Source organism: Ovis canadensis, chromosome 23 (assembly GCF_042477335.2).
Source record: "Ovis canadensis isolate MfBH-ARS-UI-01 breed Bighorn chromosome 23, ARS-UI_OviCan_v2, whole genome shotgun sequence".
Lineage (NCBI taxonomy): Eukaryota > Metazoa > Chordata > Mammalia > Artiodactyla > Bovidae > Ovis > Ovis canadensis.
This window is the reverse complement of record NC_091267.1, coordinates 33,850,240-33,876,118: the sequence shown is the minus strand read 5'-3', so window position 1 is coordinate 33,876,118 and position 25,879 is coordinate 33,850,240. Positions and strand designations below refer to the sequence as shown.

The 25,879-nt window shown below is 42.3% G+C and overlaps 1 protein-coding gene across 3 annotated transcripts in view; it reads right to left on the bottom strand.

Moving 5' to 3' along the window:
- TPGS2 (tubulin polyglutamylase complex subunit 2) overlaps window positions 1-25,879 on the bottom strand; it is a 67,891-nt gene that overhangs the window by 32,574 nt on the left and 9,438 nt on the right. For 2 of the 3 annotated variants that reach the window (XM_069568699.1, XM_069568700.1), the window contains exon 2: window positions 11,417-11,496. In XM_069568699.1, the coding sequence (XP_069424800.1) occupies window positions 11,417-11,496 (80 nt within the window). Of the gene's footprint in view, window positions 1-11,416; window positions 11,497-17,047; window positions 17,132-17,845; window positions 17,906-25,879 lie in introns of those variants that run through there. The other variant, XM_069568701.1, reaches the window with a different exon arrangement.

The window sequence follows — 25,879 nt, the reverse complement described above, 5'->3', positions numbered from 1 at the left end:
GAACTATGAAATGTCACTGAAATGTTTAAAAACAGAACTCTCCTGACCCTGGGATGCTATGAGAATTAAGAGGCAGACGCCTTCACAGTGCGCAAAAGATGAAAAGCTTGGTGCAGACATTTCACTAACTACCATCATTATAAAAGGCAGGTTGCAGGCAAAGGGAACGTGAATCATGAGACTGCACAGAACCAAGCAGACTGAAACTGTTGTTTAAAGAACAACAACAAAAAAATGGTGAAATGCATTAAAATAAAAAGAGGTTGTCTATTTTTTTTTCTCTAATTTTAGGAGATTGCAGCAGATATAGACAGCCATTTAGGCTTTTTTTTTAACCTTTTCTTCCTACATTTGCAGCAAAGGATCATGAAATATTAGAAGTGGATGAATCTTTCTATAACACTAACTCCAAATAAGACAGCAGAGTAAAAGGATGTGGAACTCACCTCCTCCCACAAGTACATCAAAAATACATCTACAAATGGAACAGTTCTCACAGAACCCCTGCTGAACACTACCAGAAGACCTCAGACCCCTGAGAGGACATGAAAGAGCCCCATGTAACTGGGTAAGAAAAAAGAAAAGAGAAGAGGGAGCAGGATGGGACCTGCACCCCTGGCAGGGGGAGTGTTGAGGGGGAAGAGGAAATGTTCCCACAGGATGAAGCCACTTAAGCAGCAGGGAGAGGAGCTGGGACAGAGAGCGAGCTTCAGAGGCTCAGAGGGGAACCCAGCAATCAGGCTGCGACAGGCCGCACAGAGAAAGGCTTGCAGAGGACTGCACCACTGCCCTGTGCGTCCCAGCCTGAGATGCAGGTCTGCTGGGGTGAGTGGGGCTGGCACTGGAACTTGGGGGGTAGAGAACGGAGGCGGGAAGGGGACTGCTGTTGGCTGTGCAGAGATAGCCTGAAAGGGCTGGAGCGTGGTGTAGCTGCAGCCGGGGGTGTTCACGGAAGAAACCCAGGTGGGCAACAGAAGCAAAGCACCACTGTTAAGTGGAGCATGAAGTGGGGCTCCCGTCTCCAAAAGCTCTTGTGGCCCAGTCACCATCTTGGGGGTGGTGGGAGTAAATGTCAGCAGGTTGCCCACTTGCAGAGGTGGGGCTAAAACCATAGCTGAGCCTCAGAAGCCATGCAACTAGGGAAGTAGGGCTGAAATCTAAGCCTGTGGTTGTGCAAGCCGCAATCTTACACCTCTGCCACTAGCTTTGTAAATTCCGTGCCTGTAGGACCTCAGAGTAGACACTGGGTGTGTCCATGGCTGGAACGGGTGTGGCCTCAGCAGTCAAGGGCTTTGGGGGCACGTGCACTTGGGGACTGGGCTGGGCCAGGGTCTGAGCTGCCTTTGCAGCTCCCGCTGTGGTCCAGATGAGTGATGAATGTGGTCCTGGGACCTGACTCTGGTTGATCTGCACTGGTGGTCCTGTGGAATCAATGCCCGGGGGGCACCAGGGCCAGTTGCTGGCATTCCCAAGGTTGAGATGGGGCCCAGGGCAGTGCCAGCAACAGAGCACTTTGTAAGGTGGCAGAACAGATGACAGCTGGCACAGCACAGCTCACTCACGGGGTGGGGGTGGGGTGGGGTAGGGGGGCAGCTCCGGCTCTTCTCCCGGTGTGCGTGCCCCCATTCCACCTCCCTTCACCAAAGCCCAGAAATGGGTCTGGGGGCTTCTACTCCAACAGCGAGAGAACAGACTCAGCTCCCACAGGGCAGCACAACCACAGAGCAAGGAGGAAGCCCTGACCAACAACCAGGGCAGGCTCTGGCTGCCACAACACCAGTCACTCCTCCTATCAAAGGGACAGAGGCCAGCATACACTGAGGGAAGAGGCAACAGGAATCAACACCCAAAACAGCTCTCACATCAAAAAATCTTAAACCTACACAAGCTACAGAGGGATGCTCCTCCATAAAAATAGCCCTCCAAGACCACAACAGATAATTGTTTCTCCTAAACTCACATAGCCAGAGAAATATAAGCAAAATGAAGTAGAGGACCACTCTCGAATAAAAGATCAAGAGAATTCCCCTTGATCTTGAACAAGCAATGAAACAGACCTCTTCATTCTAATAGACAATGAGTTCAAAAAGGAGATAATAAAAATACTGAAGAAGTTAAGGACTATTGCGAGTAATGCAGATTACTGTAAAAGGAAACTAGGAACTATAAGGAGGAACCAAGAAAAATTACAAAATTCACTCACTGAGACAAAAGCTGAGCTAAAGGCAATGAAAAGCTGAATGAATAATGCATAAGAATGAATAAATGATCTGGGAGATAGAATAATGGAAATCAACCAAGCAGAACAGCAGACAGAAAGCCAAATTTAAAAAAATGAAAGCAGTGTGAGAGGCCTATGGGATAATATGGAGCATGCCAATGTACATAGAATAGGAATCCCAGAAGGAGGAGATAAAGAAAAGGGGATTGAAGATGCATTTGAACAAACTGTGACTGAAAACATCCCAAACATAAAGAAGGAAACAATATCCAGGTACAAGAAGCATAGAGGGTCCCAAACAAGGTAAATGCAAACAGACCTACACCAAGACATATAAAAATGGCCAAAGTTAAAGGGACAATTCTAAAGGCAGCAAGAGAAAAAAAAAGAGTTAACAAGTTAACAAAGAGGGAACCCCAATAAGGCTACCGGCTGATTTCTCTACAGAAACAGCTGCAGGCCAAAAGGGAGTGGGGCAAGATATATTCAAAGTCCTGAAAGGGAAAAATCTGCAATCTAGAGTCCTCTGCTCAACAGGATTATCATTTAGAATAGAAAGAGAGATTAAGGATTTTGCAGATAAGCAAAAATTCAAAGAGTATAACAATACTAAACCTATCCTAAATGGAATATTAAAAGATTTTCTCTAAATAGAGAAAGTAGTAAGAATCTAAGGAAAGAGCCAGTACACTGATTTTAAAAATAAATTAAATTTCTGTGAAAGTGATAAAGACAGTGAACAGCAAAATGATGAATATGAAGATGTAAAAGAGGATCAAAATCATAAAATGTGGGAAACAAGAGTAAGAAAATGTAGATCTTTTTTTCCAAGAATGTGTTTGAGTCTGTATGACTATAAGTCTAAGGCAAGGAAGTACAAGAAGGAGTTAACAAACTTGAAAACAGGGCAACTACAAAGCAAAAACATACAATGCATTCCCCAAAACCAAAGAGAAGAGGACATAAGTGTGAAACAAAAGAAAATCATAAAACTACAAAAGAAAAAACAGAAAGGGACAAAGATATATAAAATCGGGAAAACATAAAATAAAAAAACTTGAAAATAGGGTTTAATATGGCAATAAAAACATATCTCTTAATAACTATCTTAAATGTCAATGGGCTAAATGCTCCAGTCAAAAGACACAGAGTGGCATATTAAATAAAAAAACAACATGCTGTCCACAAGAGACTCACTTTAGGGCAAAGGACAAACACAGACTGAAGTGAGGGGAAGAGAAAAGACATTTCGTGCAAATGGAAATCACAAGAAAGCTACAAGAGGGTCATAAAACTCCTATCAGGCAAAATAGACTTTAGATCAAAGGCTACAAAGAAAGATAAAGACACTACATAAAGATAAAAGGATCGATACAGGGATCGGATATTACACTCGTTTACAAATGTGCACCCAACACATGTACTGTACGCTCATGCTCAGTCGTGCCCGACTCCTTGCACACCCAATATGATGCTGCTGCTCAGTCGCCAAGTTGTGTCCGACTCTTCGTGATCCCTTCAGACTGCAGCACACCAGGCTTCTCTGTCTCCCTCACCATCTCCCAGAGTTTGCCCAAGTTCATGTCCAATGAATCAGTGACACCATCCAACCATCTCATCCTCTGTCACCCTCTTCTTCTGCTTTCAATCCTTCCCAGCATCAGGGTCTTTTCGAATGAATCAGCTGTTTGCCTCAGGTGGCCAAAGTATTGGAGCTTCAGCTTCAGCATCAGTCCTCCCAAAAAGCACTCACGGTTGATTTCCTTTAAGATTAACTGTTTTGATCTCCTTGCTGCCCAAGGGACTCTCAAGAGTCTTCTCCAGCACCACAGTTTGAACGCATCAATTCCTCAGTGTTCTGCCTTCTTTACTGTCCAGCTCTCACGTCTGTACATGACCCCTGCAAAGACCATAGCCTTGACTATATGGACCTCTGTCAGCAAAGTGATGTCTTTGCCTTGTCACACAGGGTCTAGGTTTGTCACAGCTTTCCTGCCAAGAAGCAATCATCTTATAATTTCATGGCTATAGTCACCATCTGCAGGAATTTTAGCGCCCAAACGCCCAATATAGAAGCACCCCAATACATAAAAGTACTAACAGATATACAGGGAGAAGTTGATGGGAATACAGTAATAGTATGGGACTTTAACACCCCTCTCACATCAATGGACAGATCTTTGAGACAGAAAATCAACAAGGTAACAGAGATCCTAAGTGATAAAATAGAACAGTTAGATTTAATTTATATTTCCAGGACATTACATTCAAAAAAAACACAGAATACACATTCTTTTCAAGTGCACATGGAACATTCTCTAGGACTGATCACACCCTAGGGCACAAAAGAAGCTTCAACAAATTTAAGAGTATAGAAATTATTTCAAGTATCTTTTCTAACCACAATGTTATGAAACCAGAACTCAACCACAGAAAAAGAAATGAGAAAAAAAATTTATATGGAGACTAAACAATATGCTATTTAAAAACCGACAGGTCAACAATTAAAGAAGACATTTTAAAAAATACCTTGAAGCAAATGACAATGAAAATACAACTATACAAATTCTATGGGATGCAGCAAAGGCAGTTCTTAGAGGAAATTTCATATCAATATAAGACTTTAAGAAACAAGGAAAATCTCAAACAACCTAATCCACCACCTAAAAGAACTAGTTAAAGAAGAACAAAAGAAACTTAAAATTGGTGGAAGGCAGGAAATAATAAATATCAGAGAGGAAATAGAGACTAAAAAACAATAGAAAAAAATCAATAGAAGCCAAAGAGCTGGTATTCTGAAAGGTTAAACAAAACTGACAAATATCTGGCCAGGCTCACAAGAAGAAAAGAGAGAAGATTCAAATAGTCAAAATAAGAAATGATACATCAGAAAGACAAAAAGCTATAAGAGAACAATTATATGTCAATTATATGAACACTATATGTCAACAAATTTGGCAACCTAGAAGAAATGGACAACTTTCTAGAAACACACAGCCCACCAAAACTGAATCAAGAGGAAATAGGTAACTTGAACAGACCAATCACTAGAAGTGATATAGAATCTGTAATTAAAAAACAAAAAAACAAAAAAAAAAAACAACTCTCTACAAGAAAGTCCAGGGCCAGATAGTTTCACAGGCGAATTTTACCAAACATGTGAGGAAGAACTTACACAGATATTTCTCAAACTGCCAAAAGATCGAAGAGGTAGGAACACTCCAAAGACATTCTAGGAAGTCACCATCACCTGATAACAAAACCAGACAAAGGCAGTACAAAAAGAAGAGAAAATTATACGCCAATATCTTTTATGAATATAAATGTAAAAATGCTCAACAAAATATTAGCAAACCAGATTTAGTAATACATAAAAAAGATCATATACCACAACAAAGCTGGGTTCATCCAAGGATTAAATCATACAAGGATGGTTCATCATATGCAAATGAATCAATGTGATGATAAGACAAAAACCACACAGTCATCTCAACAGATGAAAAAAAGCATTCAGTGAAATTAAATATCCATTCATGATAAAAATTCTTACCAAAGTGGGTACAGTGGGAACATATTTCAACATAATAAAAGCTATTTACGACAAACTCACAGCTAGTACGATACTCAACAGTGAAAACCTGAAAGCATTCCCACTAAATTCTGGAAGAAGACAAGGATTCCTATTCTCACTACTTCTAGTCAACATGGTATAAGTCCTAGCCAGAACAATCAGACAAGGGAAAGAATTAAAATTCAAACTGGCGCTTGCTAAGTCACTTCAGTCATGTCTGACTCTGTGTGACTCTATGGACTGTAGCCTGCCAGGCTCCTCTGTCCATGGGATTCTCCAGGCTAGAATACTGGAGTGGGTTGCCATACCCTCCTCCGGGAATCTTCCTGACCCAGGGATTGAACCTGCATCTCTCACATCTTGTGCTGGCAGGTGGGTTCTTTACCACTAGTGCCACCTGGGAAGCCCATTTCAAATTGGTAAGAGAGGGATAAAATTGTCATTATATGAAGATGGCATGACACTATATACAGAAAACCCTAAAGACCACACAAAACAAGACTAGAATTGATAAACAAATTCAGCAAGGTAGCAGGACACAGGAATCAGCTGTATTTCTTTAAACAGAAAATGAAATATCAGAAAAGGGAATGTAAACAGTCCCTTTGAAAGTCACATTCCCCAAAAAAACAACAACAACAAAAAAAAAACTTAGGTATAACCTCATCAAGAAAGTGAAAGACTTATATGCTGAGAACTACAGAATATTAGTGAAGGAAACTGAAGAGGATTCAAAAAACTGGAAAGCTATCCCATACTCTTGGTCTAGAAGAATTAATATGGTTAGAATGGCTATACTACCCAAGTGCAATCCACAGATCCAATCTGATTGCTATCAAATTACCCAAAACGTTTTTCACAGAACAAGAACAAATAGTTCTAAAATTTATATGGAACCATAAAAGATTCAGAATTGCCAAAGCAATCCTAGGGAAAAAGAACAAAGCAAGAGGCATAACCTTTCTAGACTTCAGTTCAGTTCAGTTGCTCAGTCGTGTCTGACTCTTTGCGACCCCATGAATTGCAGCACACCAGGCCTCCCTGTCCAACACCAACTCCTGGAGTTCACTCAAACTCATGTCCATCGAGTCGGGGATGCCATCTAGCCATCTCATCCTCTGTCATCCCCTTCTCCTCCTGCCCCCAATCCCTTCCAGCATCAGAGTCTTTTCCAATGAGTCAACACTTCTCATGAGGTGGCCAAACTACTGGAGTTTCAGCTTTAGCATCAGTCCTTCCAAAGAACACCCAGGACTGATCTCCTTTAGAATGGACTGGTTGGATCTCCTTGCAGTCTAAGGGACTCTCAAGAGTCTTCTCCAACACCACAGTTCAAAAGCAGCAATTCTTCGGTGCTCAGCTTTCTTCACAGTCCAACTCTCACATCCATACATGACCACTGGAAAAACCATAGCCTTGACTACATGGACCTTTGTTGGCAAAGTAATGTCTCTGCTTTTCAACATGCTATCTAGGTTGGTCATAACTTTTCTTCCAAGGAGTAAGCGTCTTTTAATTTCATGGCTGCAGTCACCATCTGCAGTGATTTCGGAGCCCAAAAATATAAAGTCTGACACTGTTTCCACTGTTTCCCCATCTATTTCCCATGAAGTGATGGGACCGGATGCCATGATCTTTGTTTTCTGAATGTTGAGCTTTAAGCCAACTTTTTCACTCTCCTCTTTCACTTTCATCAAGAGGCTTTTGAGTTCCTCTTCACTTTCTGCCATAAGGGTGGTGTTATCTGCATATCTGAAGTGATTGATATTTCTCCCGGCAATCTTGATTCCAGCTTGTGCTTCTTCCAGCCCAGCGTTTCTCATGATGTACTCTGCATATAAGTTAAATAAGCAGGGTGACAATATACAGCCTTGACGTACTCCATTTCCTATTTGGAACCAGTCTGTTGTTCCATGTCTAGTTCTAACTGTTGCTTCCTGACCTGCATATAGGTTTCTCAAGAGGCAGATCAGGTGGTCTGATATTCCCATCTCTTTCAGAATTTTCCACAGTTTATTGTGATCCACACAGGCAAAGGCTTTGGCATAGTCAATAAAGCAGAAATAGAAGGTTTTCTGGAACTCTCTTCCTTTATTGATGATCCATCGGATGTTGGCAATTTGATCTCTGGTTCCTCTGCCTTTTCTAAAACCAGCTTGAACATCAGGAAGTTCACGGTTCACGTATTGCTGAAGCCTGGCTTGGAGAATTTTGAGCATTACTTTACTAGCATGTGAGATGAGCACAATTGTGCGGTAGTTTGAGCATTCTTTGGCACTGCCTTTCATTGGGATTGGAATGAAAACTGACCTTTTCCAGTCCTGTGACCACTGCTGAGTTTTCCAAATTTGCTGGCATATTGAGTGCAGCACTTTCACAGCATCATCTTTTAGGATTTGAAATAGCTCCACTGGAATTCCATCACCTCCACTAGCTTTGTTCATAGTGATGCTTTCTAAGGCCCACTTGACTTCACATTCCAGGATGTCTGGCTCTAGGTGAGGGCCATTATAATCACCATAATGATTATCTGGGTCGTGAAGATCTTTTTTGTACAGTTCTTCTGTGTATTCTTGCCACCTCTTCTTAATATCTTCTGCTTCTGTTAGGTCCATACCATTTCTGTACTTTATCGAGCCCGTCTTTGCATGAAATGTTCCCTTGGTATCTCTACTTTTCCTGAAGAGATCCGTAGTCTTTCCCATTCTGTTGTTTTCCTCTATTTCTTTGCTTTAGACAATACTAAAAAGCTATAGTAATCAAAGCAGTGTGAGACTGGTATAAAAACAGACAGACATATGGATCAATGGAATAGAATAGAGAGCCCAGAAATAAACTGCACACCTATAGATAATTAATCTTTAATAAAGGAGGCAAGAATATAAAATGGGGAAAGATAGTCTCTTCAGCAAGCGGTATTGGAGAAGTGGAACAACCAGCTGCATGTAAATCTGTGAAGTTAGGACACACCCTCAGATCATACACAAAAATAACTCAAAATGGGTTATGACTTAAAACTATAAGACATGACATCACAAAACTCCTAGAAGAGAATATAGGCAAAACATTCTCTGACATAAAACATACCAATGTTTTCTGAGGGATCCCAAGGCAAAAATAAACAAATGAGACCTAATCAAAATTAAAGCTTTTGCATAGCAAAGAATACCATAAACAAAAGGAAAAGACAAGTTAGGTACAAACTGGGAGAAAATATTTGCAAATGCTGAGATTAACAAGGGCTCAATTTCCAAAATATACAAAGAGCTCACACAACTCAATAACTACAACGACAACAAAAACACCCAGGGACTTCCCTGGTGGTCCGGTAGTTAAGAATCTGCCTGCCAATGTATAGGACATAGGCTCAACCCTTGGTCTAGGAAGATTCCACATGCCTCAGAGCAACTGGGCCTGTGAACCACAACTACTGAGCCTGTGTGCTGCAGTTACTGCAAAACTTCCCCCAACTCAATATGTCTGAAGAAAACGTTCTATTGGCTGTCTCAGTTAGTTAAAAATCTATTTCTCTCGTGCATATCCTTTAATTCTTCCAGTCTGCTGATGGCTATTTATCCAGCTCTACAACTGTATTCTCCTCAATATCAGCCTAAGCTAAATAGGAACCCCCAAAAGTTGCATTGTCCAGGAGGCAGATTAGTTCTCAGTGTCACTGGATATAAAAAGCAGTCATGGAAGGCATGCTACAAATGAACAAACATGATATCATAAGTAAAACTGGAACAAATGCACCAAGAATTAGAGAATTCTGGGAAATAAGTATAAGACACAGGAAGACTATGCCTCAAAAACTACCTCAATAAATAAGTGGCATAATGACGCAGCTTTAATGGTGTTCCACCCCAGAAAATGCACTCCTGTTCTCTCATCCTCCCATCCTGACCTATGAACCTGGGTTTCTAAGCTAGGAATCTCCTCTTCAGCAGACAGAAAACATCCTGAACTATGAACCTGGGTTTCTAAGCTAGGAATCTCCTCTTCAGCAGACAGAAAAACTTGAGGTTCTCATTCTTACAGAGTCCCAAGGCAGTTTTCCCTATAGCCCTGACTCAAACCTTTTAAGAATAAGAAGGGCTGTAATCCACGAAGTCTACAGGCCTGGCTGGCATAGCCACAGCTGTACCAGCACCATCAGCTAGTAAGAGCTTAACAGTAGATGTTGCTCTGGAATTTAGTTTTCTCTTAGGTACTGTAAGTAAAAATGGGAGCAGAAGCTGAGTGAGTCCATGCTAAGGGCTGAGGTGCTGCTCAGCAGAGGTCATAGAGAGAAACCTTAATTACCAACTACTGATACACCAGTAAAGCCACTGCTCAGCCTTGGGAGGGTGGGAGCTCTTCACAGGGACTGACCATGCCCACATTCCGGGGGGCTGCCAGGCTGGCGAGGGCAAGGCTGCCATAGTGTTGCCCTCCATAGGAGGGGTCGTCTGGTAGAGCAGAAAGGGCACGTGCTTAGAGGCAGACAATCCAGGGTCTGCTACTTGGTAGCTATGTGGCCCTGGACAAATTCCTTGACCTCTCTGACCCTCACATTTTTCATTTATTACACAGAGATATCGACACTGATCTTGCCATGGTTATTATGAGGATTAAATGAAATAATTTACCTGATATGGCAGCAGCACTCACTCAGTGACAAGGTGACCTTGTGCTCCCTAGTCAGATCCATTTGCTGCTTGCTACTCAGCCACAGTTATTTTCCAAAACGGAAATCTGACTTCTCTACTTAAAACATTTCAGTGGCTTCCCTTGGTAAATGTAAAGAACAAAATCCTGATGGTCTGAGAAGCCCTGCATGTCCTGGTCCTCATCTACCTCCCTCCCTCATTCTCCTGTGCTTTATCCACACGGACCCCCTTTATGCTCTCAAAAATGTAATCCTTCCTGTCTTGAAGCCTTCACACAGGCTCAAAGCATCTTCTTCGCATATCTCATCTATCTGGTTAACAACTTCTCATAACTTCTTTGGGAAAAATATTCCTCAACCTCCAGACTAGGTCAGGCCTCCTGACAATGCTCCCATAAACTCTCTTTCACAGAGCTTGATCTGCTTTGTAATTATACCTGGGATGACTTATACTATGTCTCAGATAAGATCAAGAGGTAGGAAACTGTGTTCTTTATTGATTACCCCCGAATCTCTAGGACTCAACATCAAGCACAATGCCTGGCCCATTTTAGGAGCTTAAATCTTTTACTGAATAAATGAATGAATGAAAGTTCAGAGGAGGGTTGGAAAGCATTTGCTATTAATCTGGTTAGTACTTCTCTGCAACACTTAACCACGTTCTGCCCAGCATGCTTATGAATATTTAATTCCTTCTTTCCTTGCTGGATTTTCAGCTTTGCTGTGTATATATACAACTTCAAATGTTCCACTGCCTCCTTAAGACAGGCTCAGAGGAGATGCTCCGTGTTGGGGAGATGGCATGGAATGGAAGGGAGCGTTAAAAGCCCTGAACAGAAACAGAGAGAAAGATGAACTCTAACTTGAAGGTGGCTTTGGCCTAAGAGAAAGTCTCCTGTCCAGTCTTTCCTTCTCAGGGGCATTGAAGTTGACCGCTCTTTGTTGGGAGGTGAGGATTCAACAGGGTGACACTTACTTGTTCCCATGAAGAAATCATATGACGTTCAGCAGGTGGCTTTTCTATGATGGTCACCTCTGTCACACCTGGGGATGATTCTGGAAGAGGAAGCAGAGAGTAGAGTAGTTGGTCCAATCTCACATATTTCTACCAGAAACGTTGATGAACTGTTGAAGTCTGCTCTAGGAATACCAGATCCCTCTGAGGAGCATTTGTTACCCCTGTAATAAAAGCAGCTGGTCCCTCAAAAGCAGTCAGTCCCATAAGCTAAGACCATGTAGTCTTCTAGTGATAATTACGCCAGTATCCTTTCCACGTATCAAAGTTTTCCTCAAGTTTTCAGAAGAGTCAAACCTTGGAATGCAGCAACAGCCCAATACACTAGCTAAGAAATCGGGACTCCACCATCATAGTCATGCTTTATGCATTCACTAGCTGTGTGACCTTAGATGACTGCTCACCTCCTTCTGCATTCAGTAAGACAAGAATTACAATAATACCTTCCTCAATAAGTGAAGCAAAAACAGGAATGAAGAAACAGAGAGGAAACAGAGATGAAGATACTTTGGAAAAGTAAAAAGTACCATATACACAATTTTTCTTCTGCCTTCTGTTCAAGGTTCTTTCTAACATGTTGGGAAGCATGGTACTGTGGTAGAAAACCAGTGAGCTTCAAGCCATTTGACCTGGGGTGAATCCTTGCTATGCCCCTGACTGGTTAGGGTGGAAGATACTGTTTTATCCCTTTAAGGGTGGTCTCATTTGGCACTGTTCCACCAAAACTAAGACAGTAGATAATAAATGCCATTATTCAATTTTACAGCAAGGACACCGAGGTTGAGAGGTTAAACCACAAAGCCAATCCTCTGACTCCAAGTATGGGTCTAGTTGAAAAATGAAGAACATGTTCAAAAGTCACTACTTGCCCCCGGCATAGCCTGTTAAAGCAATTATCCTATGCAAATGCAGAGTCTGGCTTCAATTAGTCTTGGCAGCCCAGTACTTTACCTACAGTAGGACCGAAGAATACAGAATTCTTGGCCCACAACACAGCTGGTTACGTAGGGATGTCATCTGACTATACTCCCAGTGCAATCTAATGCCTAGGGCTACAAGAGGACACACACATAATGTAAGTACCTGACACTAAGTTTTGCTTAGGCATCCATTTCAAATACATCCATCTTGAATAGACAAATTGCCAGTTGTATGACACAGTTACTAACTAAACAACTAGATGAGGAATGAGGCCACCCCCCACTCACAAAGTTCCCCTTTTAGAAAGCCCTGGGTAACCTGGATAACTGACTACTTGAATGAGCCACCTTTTCCCTTCAGATGTCCTAATTCCCCCTCTTAAGTTTTAAATCCACCAATAAAGTGTAAACCTGCAAAACTCTAGATACACAACTCTGGGGTCCTAATAAAAGCAAAGACCCAGGTCTGTTCACTCACTCCCGGCTATCTGGCTGTGTGGCTGTGGGCATACCATGTACCCTCCAGGACCTGTGTATAATAAAAAACAATTTTTTTCAAGGTTCCCCGATGGTTGCTGCTGAGGTATATCTTCAGTCATAACAAAAACCACAATGTTTGGTCCAACCACTACATCAGCTTCAGTCTGGGAAATGTCTGTGTAGTATACTATAGGCCTAGGTGAGTGCCTCAGGTACTCCTAGCCAACAGCAACACTATCAGTGAGTAGGCTGAGAGAGACACAAACACACCATTCTTCAGCCTGTGACAGACCTACGTGGAAGGGCTACAGGTTCAGACAGAAATGCTGTGATGTAGCACAGATAACAACATACCACTTTTAATCTTTGCACATCTCCAGGATAGGACAACTGGTCAACACACTGGCTTTAAAAACTTTCATGTAACAAGTTGCTTAGGAAGTACCCACTGCAGAGACTCTGCTACCCAACACTTCAGCACTGATAAGGAGGAGGTACTGGGGGTGAGGAAGACAGGGACACACAATAAATTCCATTTCTATAATGCTGTATTTCTGGAAACTGGTATAAGTTATCTCACTGACTCAACAATCATGTGAAGCCGGCATCATTACTTTAAAGATAAGGAAACAGGTTCAGTGATATTACATTAATTATTTCACAGAACTAAATATCTGACCACAGGTGCAGGTACCAAGCCTAATGTTTTCTCTACTGTATTGCCTTAGTAGTTAATTCCAACATGAGGGAAAGTTTTCTTCACACCACCAAGCAATGCTGACACCAGCTGAGTGTTTTAGAATTCAACTCAATCCTGACTCTACCAGGAGAAAGCCTCAGATCCCACAGGTTAAGAGCTCATTCCCACAAGCCTGCCCTTACTTCAGATGCTAACTGCAGGTCCAGGCTGTTATCTGTGCTTCTGACAGACTGGCTATAAATCAGGAGTTCCTATGATCCTTCCCTTGGGTTTGATGAGTCTGATACAAGGGCTCACAGAACTCAGGAAACCCATTTACTCACTGGAATATTGGTTTATTTTAAAGGATATTACAGATCAACAGGGAGATAAGATGTGTAGGGCTGGGTCCTGAACAAAGGGGCTTCTGTCCTTGTCGAGTTTGGGGCCTGGCACAGTGGCATGAGGAAGTGTCTGGTTAACCAGACTGGAAACTCCCTGCACTATTTTGTTTTTTTATGCAGGCTTCATTACACAGGCATGCTTGACTAAATAACTGGCCATTGGCAAATGACTCAACCTCCAGACTCTCTCCCCTCCATGTAAATCAGGTGGGGGAGTGAAAGTTCCAACCCTTTAATCCTGGTTGGTTCCCTTGGGAACTGGCCCCATCTTTAGGTTACCCAAGGGCTTTCCAGTCACCTCACTAACAAAAGGCACCTTCTTTTATCACTTAGGAAATTCTAGGGGTTTTAGGAACTCTGTGCCTGAAACAGTGACAAAGTCTAAATATATATTTATTATAAATCATAATAACACAGATAACCAAAAAATCATGAGGATATTTAGAAATAATAGCAATAACAAGTTGTGTATGGTTTATTATTAATAACATGTGACATGAGAAGTAGTATCTGACTCAGTTCAGATGCTCAGTTGTGTCTGACTCTGCTTCCCTGTCCATCACCAACTTCTGGAGCTTGCTCAACTCATGTTCATTGAGTCGGTGATGCCATCCAACCATCTCATCCTCTGTCATTCCCTTCTCCTCCTGCCTTCATTCTTTCCAAGCATCAGGGCCTTTTCCAATGAGTCAGTTCTTTGCATCAGGTGACCAAAGTATTGGAGCTTCAGCTTCAGCATCAGTCCTTCCAATGAATATTCAGGAATGACTTCCTTTAGGATTGACTAGTTTGATCTCCTTGCTGTCCAAGGGACTTTTAAGAATCTTATCCAACACCACAGTTAAAAAGCATCAATTCTTCGGCGCTCAGCTTTCTTTTTGGTCCAACTCTCACATCCACATATGACTATAGCTTTGACTATACATACCTTTGTCAGTAATGTCTCTGCTTTTTAATATGCTGTTGTCTTTTAATTTCAAGGGTGCACACTGTTTATAATAGCCAGGACATGGAAGCAACCTAGATGTCCATCAGCAGATGAATGGATAAGAAAGCTGTGGTACATATACACAATGGAGTATTACTCAGCCATTAAAAAGAATACATTTGAATCAGTTCTAATGAGGTGGATGAAACTGGAGCTGATTATACAGAGTGAAGTAAGCCAGAAAGAAAAATACCAATACAGTATACTAACACATATATATGGAATTTAGAAAGATGGTAACGATAACCCTGTATGCGAGACAGCAAAAGAGACACAGATGTATAGAACAGTCTTTTGGACTCTGTGGGAGAGGGAAAGGGTGGGATGATTTGGGAGAATGGCATTGAAACATGTATAATATCATATAAGAAACAAATCGCCAGTCTAGGTTCGATACAGGATACTGGATGCTTGGGGCTGGTGCACTGGGATGACCCAGAGGGATGGTATGGGGAGGGAGGAGGGAGGGGGGTTCAGGATTGGGGACACATGTACACCCATGGCGGATTCATGTTGATGTATGGCAAAACCAATACAATATTGTAAAGTTAAAAAAAAAATTTGAAGGCTGCAGTCACCATCTGCACTGATTTTGGAGCCAAGGAAAATGAAGTCCCTCACTGTTTCCATTGTTTCCCCATCTGTTTGCCATGAAGTGATAGGACCAGATGCCATGATTTTAGTTTTTTGAATGTTGAGTTTTAATCCAGCCTTTTCACTCTCCTCTTTTACTTTCATCAAGAGGCTTTTTAGTTCCTCTTCACTTTATGCCATAAGGGTGGTGTCATCTGAAGAGCCCCCAAGATGATAGCTAACAGTGAATGACGTTGGATTCGTGATCTCCAAAGACGAAGATTTAGCTTCAGGATCAGGTACCAGGCTTGATCACTCAAAGCTTTTGTGTGGCAGAAGTTTTATTATAGTGTAAAAGGACAGAAAAAGCTTCTGACAGACATCAGAAGGGGGAGAGAGAGAGTGTTTCACTTGCTACTCTTATCAAGGCCTTATATACTTTTATCAGACCCATTCCCACAACATACATTTTAGAAGAACAAGATTAGAACTAACAATATAAAGGTCTTAACAGATCCATTCCCACAACATACATCTTAAGGTAAGATGAGTCAGAAGGTTCTTGCTAAGAAGAAGAAAAATGTCCTTGAGCACGATGCATTGTTATTATATAATCATTAGCACAGAGCTTATGGAAAAACATACCCTTGAGCAAGATGAATTTTGTTGTGTAATCATTAGCTCTGGACTTAAAGAAAATAATGTCTTATGTGACTAAGACAAAACAATGCAGAAAAAAAAAGTTTGTCCTTTTCTCCTCGAGAGCCCCAGACCCCTTTCTCCTTCTTGAGGGCCCTGGACTCCTTATCAACCTACATAAGAATTAACTCTTTCATTACCCCCTTCTTTGTCTAGGAGAACATGGCTGCCAAGGGAAAAGGGGTGTTGCTCTCATTCTGTAGCTACTTCCTGCTGGCCAGGGGCACGGGCCCTAAATTGTTCTGGCAGCATATTTGCCTTACCCTCATATTGAGGGTCTCTGATCCAGGGACAGTATAGTTGGAGGAGGTTGTGGCATTCATAGGAGCTTAACAACCATCTGTAACATAAAGGCTTTCAGACTGTTAGAAACAAACCCCATTATACAGTTACCAATGTAAGGCAAAAGAGTCATTAAACCAAGTTAAAATGTAATCAAAATTAAAAGTCACATTATGTTCATAGTTAAGGTACAATGTGTTATCCCAGTCCATTTTAGGATTGTTAGATGTCATCAGATCAAGAAGAGGTGTCACATAGGATTGTTGCTGGTGAAGGAATTCCCAGAGTTGAAGAGAACCCTTTCCTTGAAGCACAGAAACCCACCATGGGAAGCTTTCAACTAATGAAAAAGGGAGTGCTCCACAGACCCAGCAATCAGACAGAGCCAATTCTACTCTCCCGCCTTTGTGACCAATGACAAGCATTTATGAGCTGCCTGGCTGGAATAATCCATACGGCAGAGGATGAAAGGAAATACTGAATGAAGAAAGCCAGGTCTTCAGACACAGCATAGTTTGTTCTAGATACCTGTGGCATGCCACGGGTGAATACTTTGTGGTAACTTACTCCAAAGTTGGGTGCTATTACTCTCTTCCTTCTCTGCCACCCGTATCAGTTCCCTATTGAGAGGTGAAGTCTATTTCTCTGCTTCTGTGAAGAGAGGTTAACAGGGGTTAGTCTGTGACTTCCTTGACCAACAAAATATGGCAAAGAGACACCATGCAAGTTTTGGACTTCAAGACGGCTGGCAGTCCCCGTTTCCTCTCTTTCTGCTCTGAGCCATCACAAACTGAATCCAAGCTACTCTTCTGGACAAAGAGGCCATGCTGGGGAGCCTTGAGGGGCCAGATATGTGAGTGCTGAAGCCATATGGGACTTCCAGTCGAGTTGAGCCAGAAGGTAATTCTAGTCCTAGCTGCAATCCCATTGCAAACGTCCGAGATGCAAAATGCAGACAGTCCCACCTAAGCCCAGTCAGCCCACAGGACTGGGAGAGAGACTAAATTGCTGTTTCAACCCACTGTTTGGGGTGGTTTGTTACCCAGCAATAAATAACTGGAACTCACTCCCTAGTAGAAAACAGTTTCTGAGTCAACAATCTCAGATATTTAATGAGGACCTGGCATGTCCTCAGCTTGGGAAAAATTTCTGCCAGAGATTAGGAATTTAAGGAGATACTGTCTCAAGAAACTCATTGCCTGGTTAGACAAACATGAATCAACAGTGAAAACTTCAAGATAATAATATGTATTACATATTAAATTGGGTAATATATTGACCCTGTGGGTCACTGAAATTAGGTTGGAGGGAGGAAGATAAAGACTGAAAAAGTGATGGAAATGTCATAAACTATGCATAACTAACCTGGGCTGTGAAGGATGACATGGCCGTTCCGGCAGACTGGCTTCATTAATACCTACTCCTGCTCCTTCCTCATGTGATTTCCTGTATTATATTGACCAGCTGGCTAAAGACTACATTTCCCAGATTCCACTGCAGCTAGGCGCCTGCTGGAGGCCATGCTTTCTGCAGGGAAACCCACTGGCATAAAACCTGGAAGGAGAGAAGGAGCAGGTGAGGTAGAGGGGTAAGTAGGGTGATGGGCTCTTTTTACAAGCATAGCATAGTTGCAAAGGTATTTTGATCTCATGGGGTTGAGAGTTGTAGTGTGGCAGAAGCAGCAGCAATTTCTCAATTCTACAGCTTCCTAGCTGCAGGTATGTCCCATTTAGCATCCTTTTCACAGTTTGGTTGGTTCTCAGCCTAGAATCTGCTCTGTTTAATCTCCCAGTTATTTTATGGGCTAATACCTCTCAAGTCCTTCCTGCCTTAACTAGCTACAGTGTCTTTCCAGCCTTTAACAAGCTATGTATTCTATGGTCTGCCACTAAAAATCCTGATTGATAGACAGAGTTTGCATCTGTGGGTTCACCTTCAGGACAAATGAATGTGTGCAGATCAGATGAAATGGTCATTAATATGACTTAAAAATTGTGGCCACAGAGCCAGACAAAAAGTAGTAGAGGTTCTGGAACCCAAGATTCCAAAGACATTAAAGTTCTTTACAGACGGAAAAGAAAACTTAAGACTATAAGATTATTCAAAGAGAACAAGAGTTTATTACACAAATCAAAGAATTACGTAAAGATAATACATCAGATAATACATGGAGATCAGCCCTGGGATTTCTTTGGAAGAAATGATGCTAAAGCTGAAACTCCAGTACTTTGGCCACCTCATGCAAAGAGTTGACTCATTGGAAAAGACTCTGATGCAGAGGGATTGGGGGCAGGAGGAGAAGGGGACGACAGAGGATAAGATGGCTGGATGGCATCACTGACTCGATGGACGTGAGTTTGAGTGAACTCCAGAAGTTGGTGATAGACACGGAGGCCTGGCATGCTGTGATTCATGGGGTCGCAAAGAGTCAGACACGACTGAGTGACTGAACTGAACTGAATGCATGAAGCCAGGGCTTCAAGGTGAGGCACCTGGAGGGCTTGGGGGGTGGGTGGGTAGAGTGGAGTAGACTGTACATGGCCAACCTGAGGTTCTTTAGAAGGACCAGCTTGAAGGGTTCATCTCTGGTTGATGCTGGGAATCTGGCTTCTGCATGTATTCTACATTGAGAAGGCTGTTTTCCCAATCTGCCTAAATCACTAAAAATCTGCTTTCCTTTTGAGAGTCAAAAATTTGCATGGTGTCATGGGCAAAGCTCATTAACAATTCTCAGGAAATAAAAATAGAATCTGGATAATAAGATAAACTCTAACATTTGTTTTTCCCTTTGGCCTTGGTCTAGTTTCATTTGCTTATAGGATACCATGTGCAGAGACCTCGTACCTGGCGCTTCAGACCATAGTTCCTCTTGCAAGGTAACTACACCTAACACTTTAGCTTGCCTCACACATCAGGTTCAGGTTTTGGTAAGTTCTAAGGGACAAGAATTCCAGTTGAGCTATTTCAAATCCTGGAAGATGATGCTGTGAAAATGCTGCACTCGATATGCCAGCAAATTTGGAAAACTCAGCAGTGGCCACAGGACTGGAAAAGGTCAGTTTTCATTCCAATCCCAAAGAAAGGCAATGCCAAAGAATGCTCAAACTACTGCACAATTGCACTCATCTCACACGCTAGTAAAGTAATGCTCAAAATTCTCCAAGCCAGGCTTCAGCAATAAGTGAACTTCCAGATGTTCAAGCTGGTTTTAGAAAAAACAGAGGAACCAGAGATCAAATCGCCAATATCCAATGGATCATGGAAAGAGCAAGAGAGTTCCAGAAAAACATCTATTTCTGCTTTATTGACTATGCCAAAGCCTTTGTGTGGATCATAATACACTGTGGAAAATTCTGAAAGAGATGGGAATACCAGACCACCTGACCTGCCTCTTTAGAACTCTGTATGCAGGTCAGGAAGCAACAGTTAGAACTGGACATGGAACAACAGATTGGTCCCAAATAAGAAAAGGTGTACGTCAGGCTGTATATTGTCACCCTGCTTATTTAACTTATATGCAGAGTACATCATGAGAAATGTTGGGCTGGAAGAAGCACAAGCTGGAATCAAGATTGCCAGGAGAAATATCAATCACCTCAGATATGCAGATGACACCACCCTTATGGCAGAAAGTGAAGAGGAACTCAAAAGCCTCTTGATGAAAGAGGAGAGTGAAAAGTTGGCTTAAAGCTCAACATTCAGAAAATGAAGATCATGGCATCTGGTCCCGTCACTTCATGGGAAATAGATGGGGAAACAGTGGAAACAGTGTCAGACTTTATTTTTGGGGGGCTCCAAAATCACTGCAGATGATGATTGCAACCATTAAATTAAAACACGCTTACTCTTGGAAGGAAAGTTATTACCAACCTAGATAGCATATTGAAAAGCAGAGACATTACTTTGCCAACAAAGGTCCATGTAGTCAAGGCTATGGTTTTTTCAGTGGTCACATATGGATGTGAAAGTTGGACTGTGAAGAAAGCTGAGTGCTGAAGAATTGATGCTTTTGAACTGTGGTGTTGGAGAAGACTCTTGAGAGTCCCTTGGACTGCAAGGAGATCCAATCAGTCCATTCTAAAGGAGATCAGTCCTGGGTGTTCTTTGGAAGGACTGATGCTAAAGCTGAAACTCCAATACTTTGGCCACCTGATGCGATGTCTTGACTCACTGGAAAAGACTCTGATGCTGGGAGGGATTGAGGGCAGAAGGAGAAGGGGATGACAGAGGATGAGATGGCTAGATGGCATCACCAACTTGATGGACATGAGTTTGGGTGAACTCCAGGAAGTGGTGATGGACAGGGAGGCCTGGGGTGCTGTGATTCATAGGGTCACAAGGAGTCGGACATGAGTGAGTGACTGAACTGAACTGAACTGAAGGGAACAGAGTAGTTATCCCCTGGAAAGTCGATTCAAGTTCAGGCTATGCTTTTAGACAACCCAGTGGTTACCTTAAAACCTATCACACACTAAATCCTGCCACCCTGCTATAGGACTGGGGTTCCTGGAGCATGATCATATAGAAACCATAGACATGATCTATTCCAGTTGCCCCAACTGAGAAAGTTAGCCTCTCAGAGATGGGAGCAGTTTTATGAGAAGAGAGAAAAGTCTGGTGGATATGCAGTAACTTCTCAGACCCAAGTCACAGAAGTGAGAAGCTACCCACTGAGGCTCCTGCCCCCAAAGAAGAGTTGACAGTCCTCACCTGAGCCTTTCAGCATGGGACAGGGAAAATCCTACATGTTTTCACAGATTCCCAGTATGCATATGCCATCCTACCCACACATGGGGCTATTTGGATGGAAGGAGGTATGCTTACTGCAGAGAATAAACTTGTGAAATGTGGCTTAAGCATACTGAAGTTCTTAAGAGTACAGCTTCCAAAAGGGATGGCAGTGATCCATTGCAGGCCTCATACAAAGGGAATACAGAGGTAAAAAGGGGAAACAAAGTGAATACAACTGCCGAAAGGGTGGCCCAGAACCTGCAACTTGGCAACCACCGCTCATACCTCAAAGGCAAGATCCATCCAATCATTCCCCAATCTACAGAAAGGAAGAATTAGATAAAAACTGAAAACTGGGCTCCAGTAGAGATCGAGAGGACCATGGTGGCTAGCTAATGAACACAGGCAACACTTCTTTTCCAAACCACAGCTTGTCAAGCCATCAGGAAGGTTCATCAAGACTCACCACAGGAGGGAGGCCCTAAATAATTGGTCAGTTGAGCTCACGGTTAACTCCAGGCATGGAAACTATAATCAAATGGATAGATGAGACATGCCCATCTGCACAATGAACACAGCTCCCCAGACCAGACCCTCCAGAGGCCCCTAGATAAGGGCCATTCAGACCAGAGGGACATATCCTGGAGAAGACTGGCAGATTGATTTCACCATCATGGCAAGAGTACTGGGCATTTTCAGGGATCTCCTGGCCCTAGAAAACACAGTTTCTGGGTGGAAAGAAGCATTTCCTGCTAGAACTGAAATGACAGCTGAAGTGGCTAAGGCATTACTAAAAGATATAGTCCCCAGGTTGGGGCTCCCAGGATCCCTGCAAAGAAATAACGGTTCAGCATTTGTGTCTCAAGCAATGATGGAAGTAAGTGCCCTGGGCATAAAATGGACCTTGTATTCAGTCTGGAGACCCTCCCCACCCAAACTGTCAAAGAGAGATCCAATCAGACCCTGAAATGGGCCTTAGCCAAGGTATGTCAGGAAACTCAAGAAAACTGGCCCTAGTGTGCATGTGGTTAGCCCCAGGGGATAAATTAAAATTAAGTGTACTTGAACTTATAACACACACATAGTAGACCCATTTCCCAATCCCAAGAGAAGGGACATCTTAACCCCACTGAAATGGAATAACTCAAGTATGCCCTCCCCTAGGAAAAACCATGAAAGCTCTCACAGAAGATGGTGACCAGGTGCCCGTACCCACTGACCTGGCCCTCCACCTCTTCCAGCCAGGAGCCTGAGCGAACCTAAAAATCTCAAAAACCAGCTGCTGCAAGATCAGCTCATGCCTAGTTGAACAGACTCTCCTTGGTGACCCTAACCACCCACTCTGCTCTGATGTTGTAGGCATCATTCCATGGGGACACTATACTTGAGGGAAGAGGCCCCCAAGCCCCAACCTGTAGAGAGACAATTTGGGGCAATGGCCCCCTTGATGACTCGTGATGCTAAGACCTGAAGCTTCTCTTCTAAAAAACAATCAAAGCATGACCAGGGAGATACAGCCCCAGCAGTGAGCCTCGACATCAGGGCACACTTGGCCATAGGCAGAAAACCAAGATACTTACATTTTTAGGAAAAATCTGACATGTGACCGTTATTCTTTTGTCATCTGACATGTAACCACTGTTCTCTTGGGCCATGTATCTTACATTGTCTGAAGTCATTTGCCTCAAAAAGTAATAAAACACGCTGGGACCTGGGACCCTTTGCTGCAGTGCTGCAATGCCTGTATCTGGACACACCTCTGCCTGAGCAACAAAATACACAGAAACTGTAAGGGACTAAAAATAACTGCATGCATGTGCTGCTGCTGCTGCTGCTGCTAAGTTGCTTCAGTCGTGTCTGACTCTGTGCGACCCATAGACAGCAGCCCACCAGGCTCCCCCATCCCTGAGATTCTCCAGGCAAGAACACTGGAGTGGATTGCCATTTCCTTCTCCAATGCATGAAAAGTGAAAGTGAAGTCGCTCAGTCGTGTCCGACTCTTAGTGACCCCATGGACTGCAGCCCGCGTGCATGTGCAGGTGGGGCAAATTCTAAACGGAAGATACAGAGTCCAAAAAACTCAATTGCCACTTTTGAAGTAGTTTGTTGTTTAGTCACTAAGTGTGTCTGAGTCTCCAAGTTGCTAAGGCACGTTGGACTCTTCAGGGGCCCCATGGACTGTAGACCTCCACAGAGAGGGTGCAACCAGCACTGAGATCTGAACAGCAAAGTGCTGCTGCCTGGTGAGTACTCCACTCACCCTCCCCAACAAGAACCCTACCCTACCCTACCCTACCCTACAGCAGCCCCACCCCTGGCTGTGGGAAAGAGTTATACTCTAGAGTGTGAGCTGGCTTCTTTCCATTCTTTGATTGAATAAAACTTCCATTTGCTTCTGAACCAAACTCGGTCTCATCCTACTGGCTCTAATGATACTGGGCAGGAAGACCCCTTTTGGTGCCCACGCAAAACGGTTGGTAACAACAAAAGGCTGATTGTTTTGCCTACATGAGTGGCCCCCAATAAAACCCCTAGAATTTGGGTCATAGGCCAGCTTCCCTGGGCAGAAACACTACCCACATATTGTAGCATTTCACCACTTGAAGAAGGAGTGTACTCTATGTGACCACTCACCGGTGGGAAAACTTCAGAAGCTGATACACGGCTTCCTCTGGATATCACCTGATATGTCAAAGATCAGATTTCCAGGGTCCAACTGATTGATATAATAAACTATAGCTGGGAGTCCTGTCTGAGTCTTGTTGAGTCCTTCTAATGAATCACTGAGACTTGTTGACAGTTGTGAGACACCAGAAACATCTATCTATCTCTTCATTTAAAATATGTTTTATTTGCTTTAGTTATGTTTTGGAAAATAGCAAATAGTTGGGTTTTGTGAGCCAGATTTAAAATCTTTTTCTATTACTAGGTGACTTAAGCTCATTCATGTTTATTGTTATGAGGGGTATGTTTGGTCTCAGCCTTATCATTATATTTTCAATTACACGTATTATATTACACTTGTTATGTTTCTTTTTGAAATGTGTATTGTTTGCTCTTTTCTTTAAAATATTTGAGGGAATGGACTGCTTTCTATTGCTTCATGAGAAACTACCACAAATTAGCAACTTTAGACAGCACCCAGGTCACAGTTCTGTAGCTCGTAAATCTGGCACAGCATGACTGGTCTCTCTGCTGAGGCTGAAATAATTGATCTATATTTCTATACAACCAGGCAAACCGACTGCTCAAGTGTCAGCTGATCTATTCTCATTGGGTGCTCCAGGTCATCTTCCATTCCTGTTACTGGCAGAACTCAACTCCTTGTGGTTGTAGGAATTAAGTCTTCAGTCCTTGCCTGCTGTCAGCCAGGGACACTTTCAGCTTTCAGAGGCCTTTATGATATACTTTATCATGTGTTCTCATCCATCTTCAAGCCAGCAACAGCATAACAAACCTTTTTCATGCTTCAAATCTCTTTGACTTCCTCTTCTGTTAACAGCTTGTTGTAAAGTGCTCATGGAGTTAAGGATAATCTCCCTTTTTGCCAATTCACACAACAAATCACAGGTGCTATACTTCAGGAAATCTTGGAGGGCTATTTTTGGGATTCCTTTTTTATTAAAAAAAAATAGCCTTATTGAGATATAATTCCACACCATAAAGTGTTCACCCCACTGAAATGTATACTTCAGTGATTTTTAGTATATTCACAGAGTTGTGCATCCTTTCCTGAAAAAGAAACTTTGTACCATCCTCCATTCCCCACTCCCAGCATTCTGGCAATTTACTTTACATCTGTACATACTTATAGATCATAAGTGAAATCATAAAACACATGGCCTTTGTAACTCTCCTTTCAATTAGTTTTCAAGGTTAATCTATATTGTAGCATGGATCAGTACTGTATTTCTTTTATTTGCCAACATTTCCTATTGTATGGACATACCACATTTTTCAGATCTATTCATCAGCTGATGGACATATGGACTGTTTCTACTTTATTATAAATAATGCTTTTAAGAATATTTGTGTACATGTTTTCGCATGTAAATGTTTTTCATTTCTCTTGGGTATATACCCAGAGGTGAAATTGCTGGGTCACAGGTAACTATGTTTAGCTTTTTGAGGAAGTGCCAAACTGCTTTCCAAAGTAGCAGTGCCATTTTACATTCCCACCTATAGCGAATGAATATTCCAGTTTCTCCAGTTCCTTGCCAAGACTTACATGTATTTATTTATTTTTTAAGCAGGCATCCTAGAGGGTGTGAAGTGGTATTTGGATTGGATTATTTGATGTTTTTGTAGAGTCATATGAGTTCTTAATAGATTTCACCCATAAATCCTTTATCACATATGTGATTTGCAGTCTCTCCTTTTCTGTGGAGTCTTCACTTTCTTGATGGTAGCTTTAAAAGCACAAGCACTTTTAATATTGATGAAGTATGATTTAGCTATTTTTTTCTTTTGTTTCTTGTACTTTTGGTGTTAGATCTAAGAATCTACTGCCTAATCCAAAGTCATTAAAAAATCAATTCAAGGCCTATGTTTTAGCACATACATTTATATCTAAGATCCATTTTGAGTTAATTTTTGTATCTGAATTGAGGATGGGGTCCAATTTCACTCTTTTGGATGTGGCTATCCAGTTGCCACAAAATATTTTGA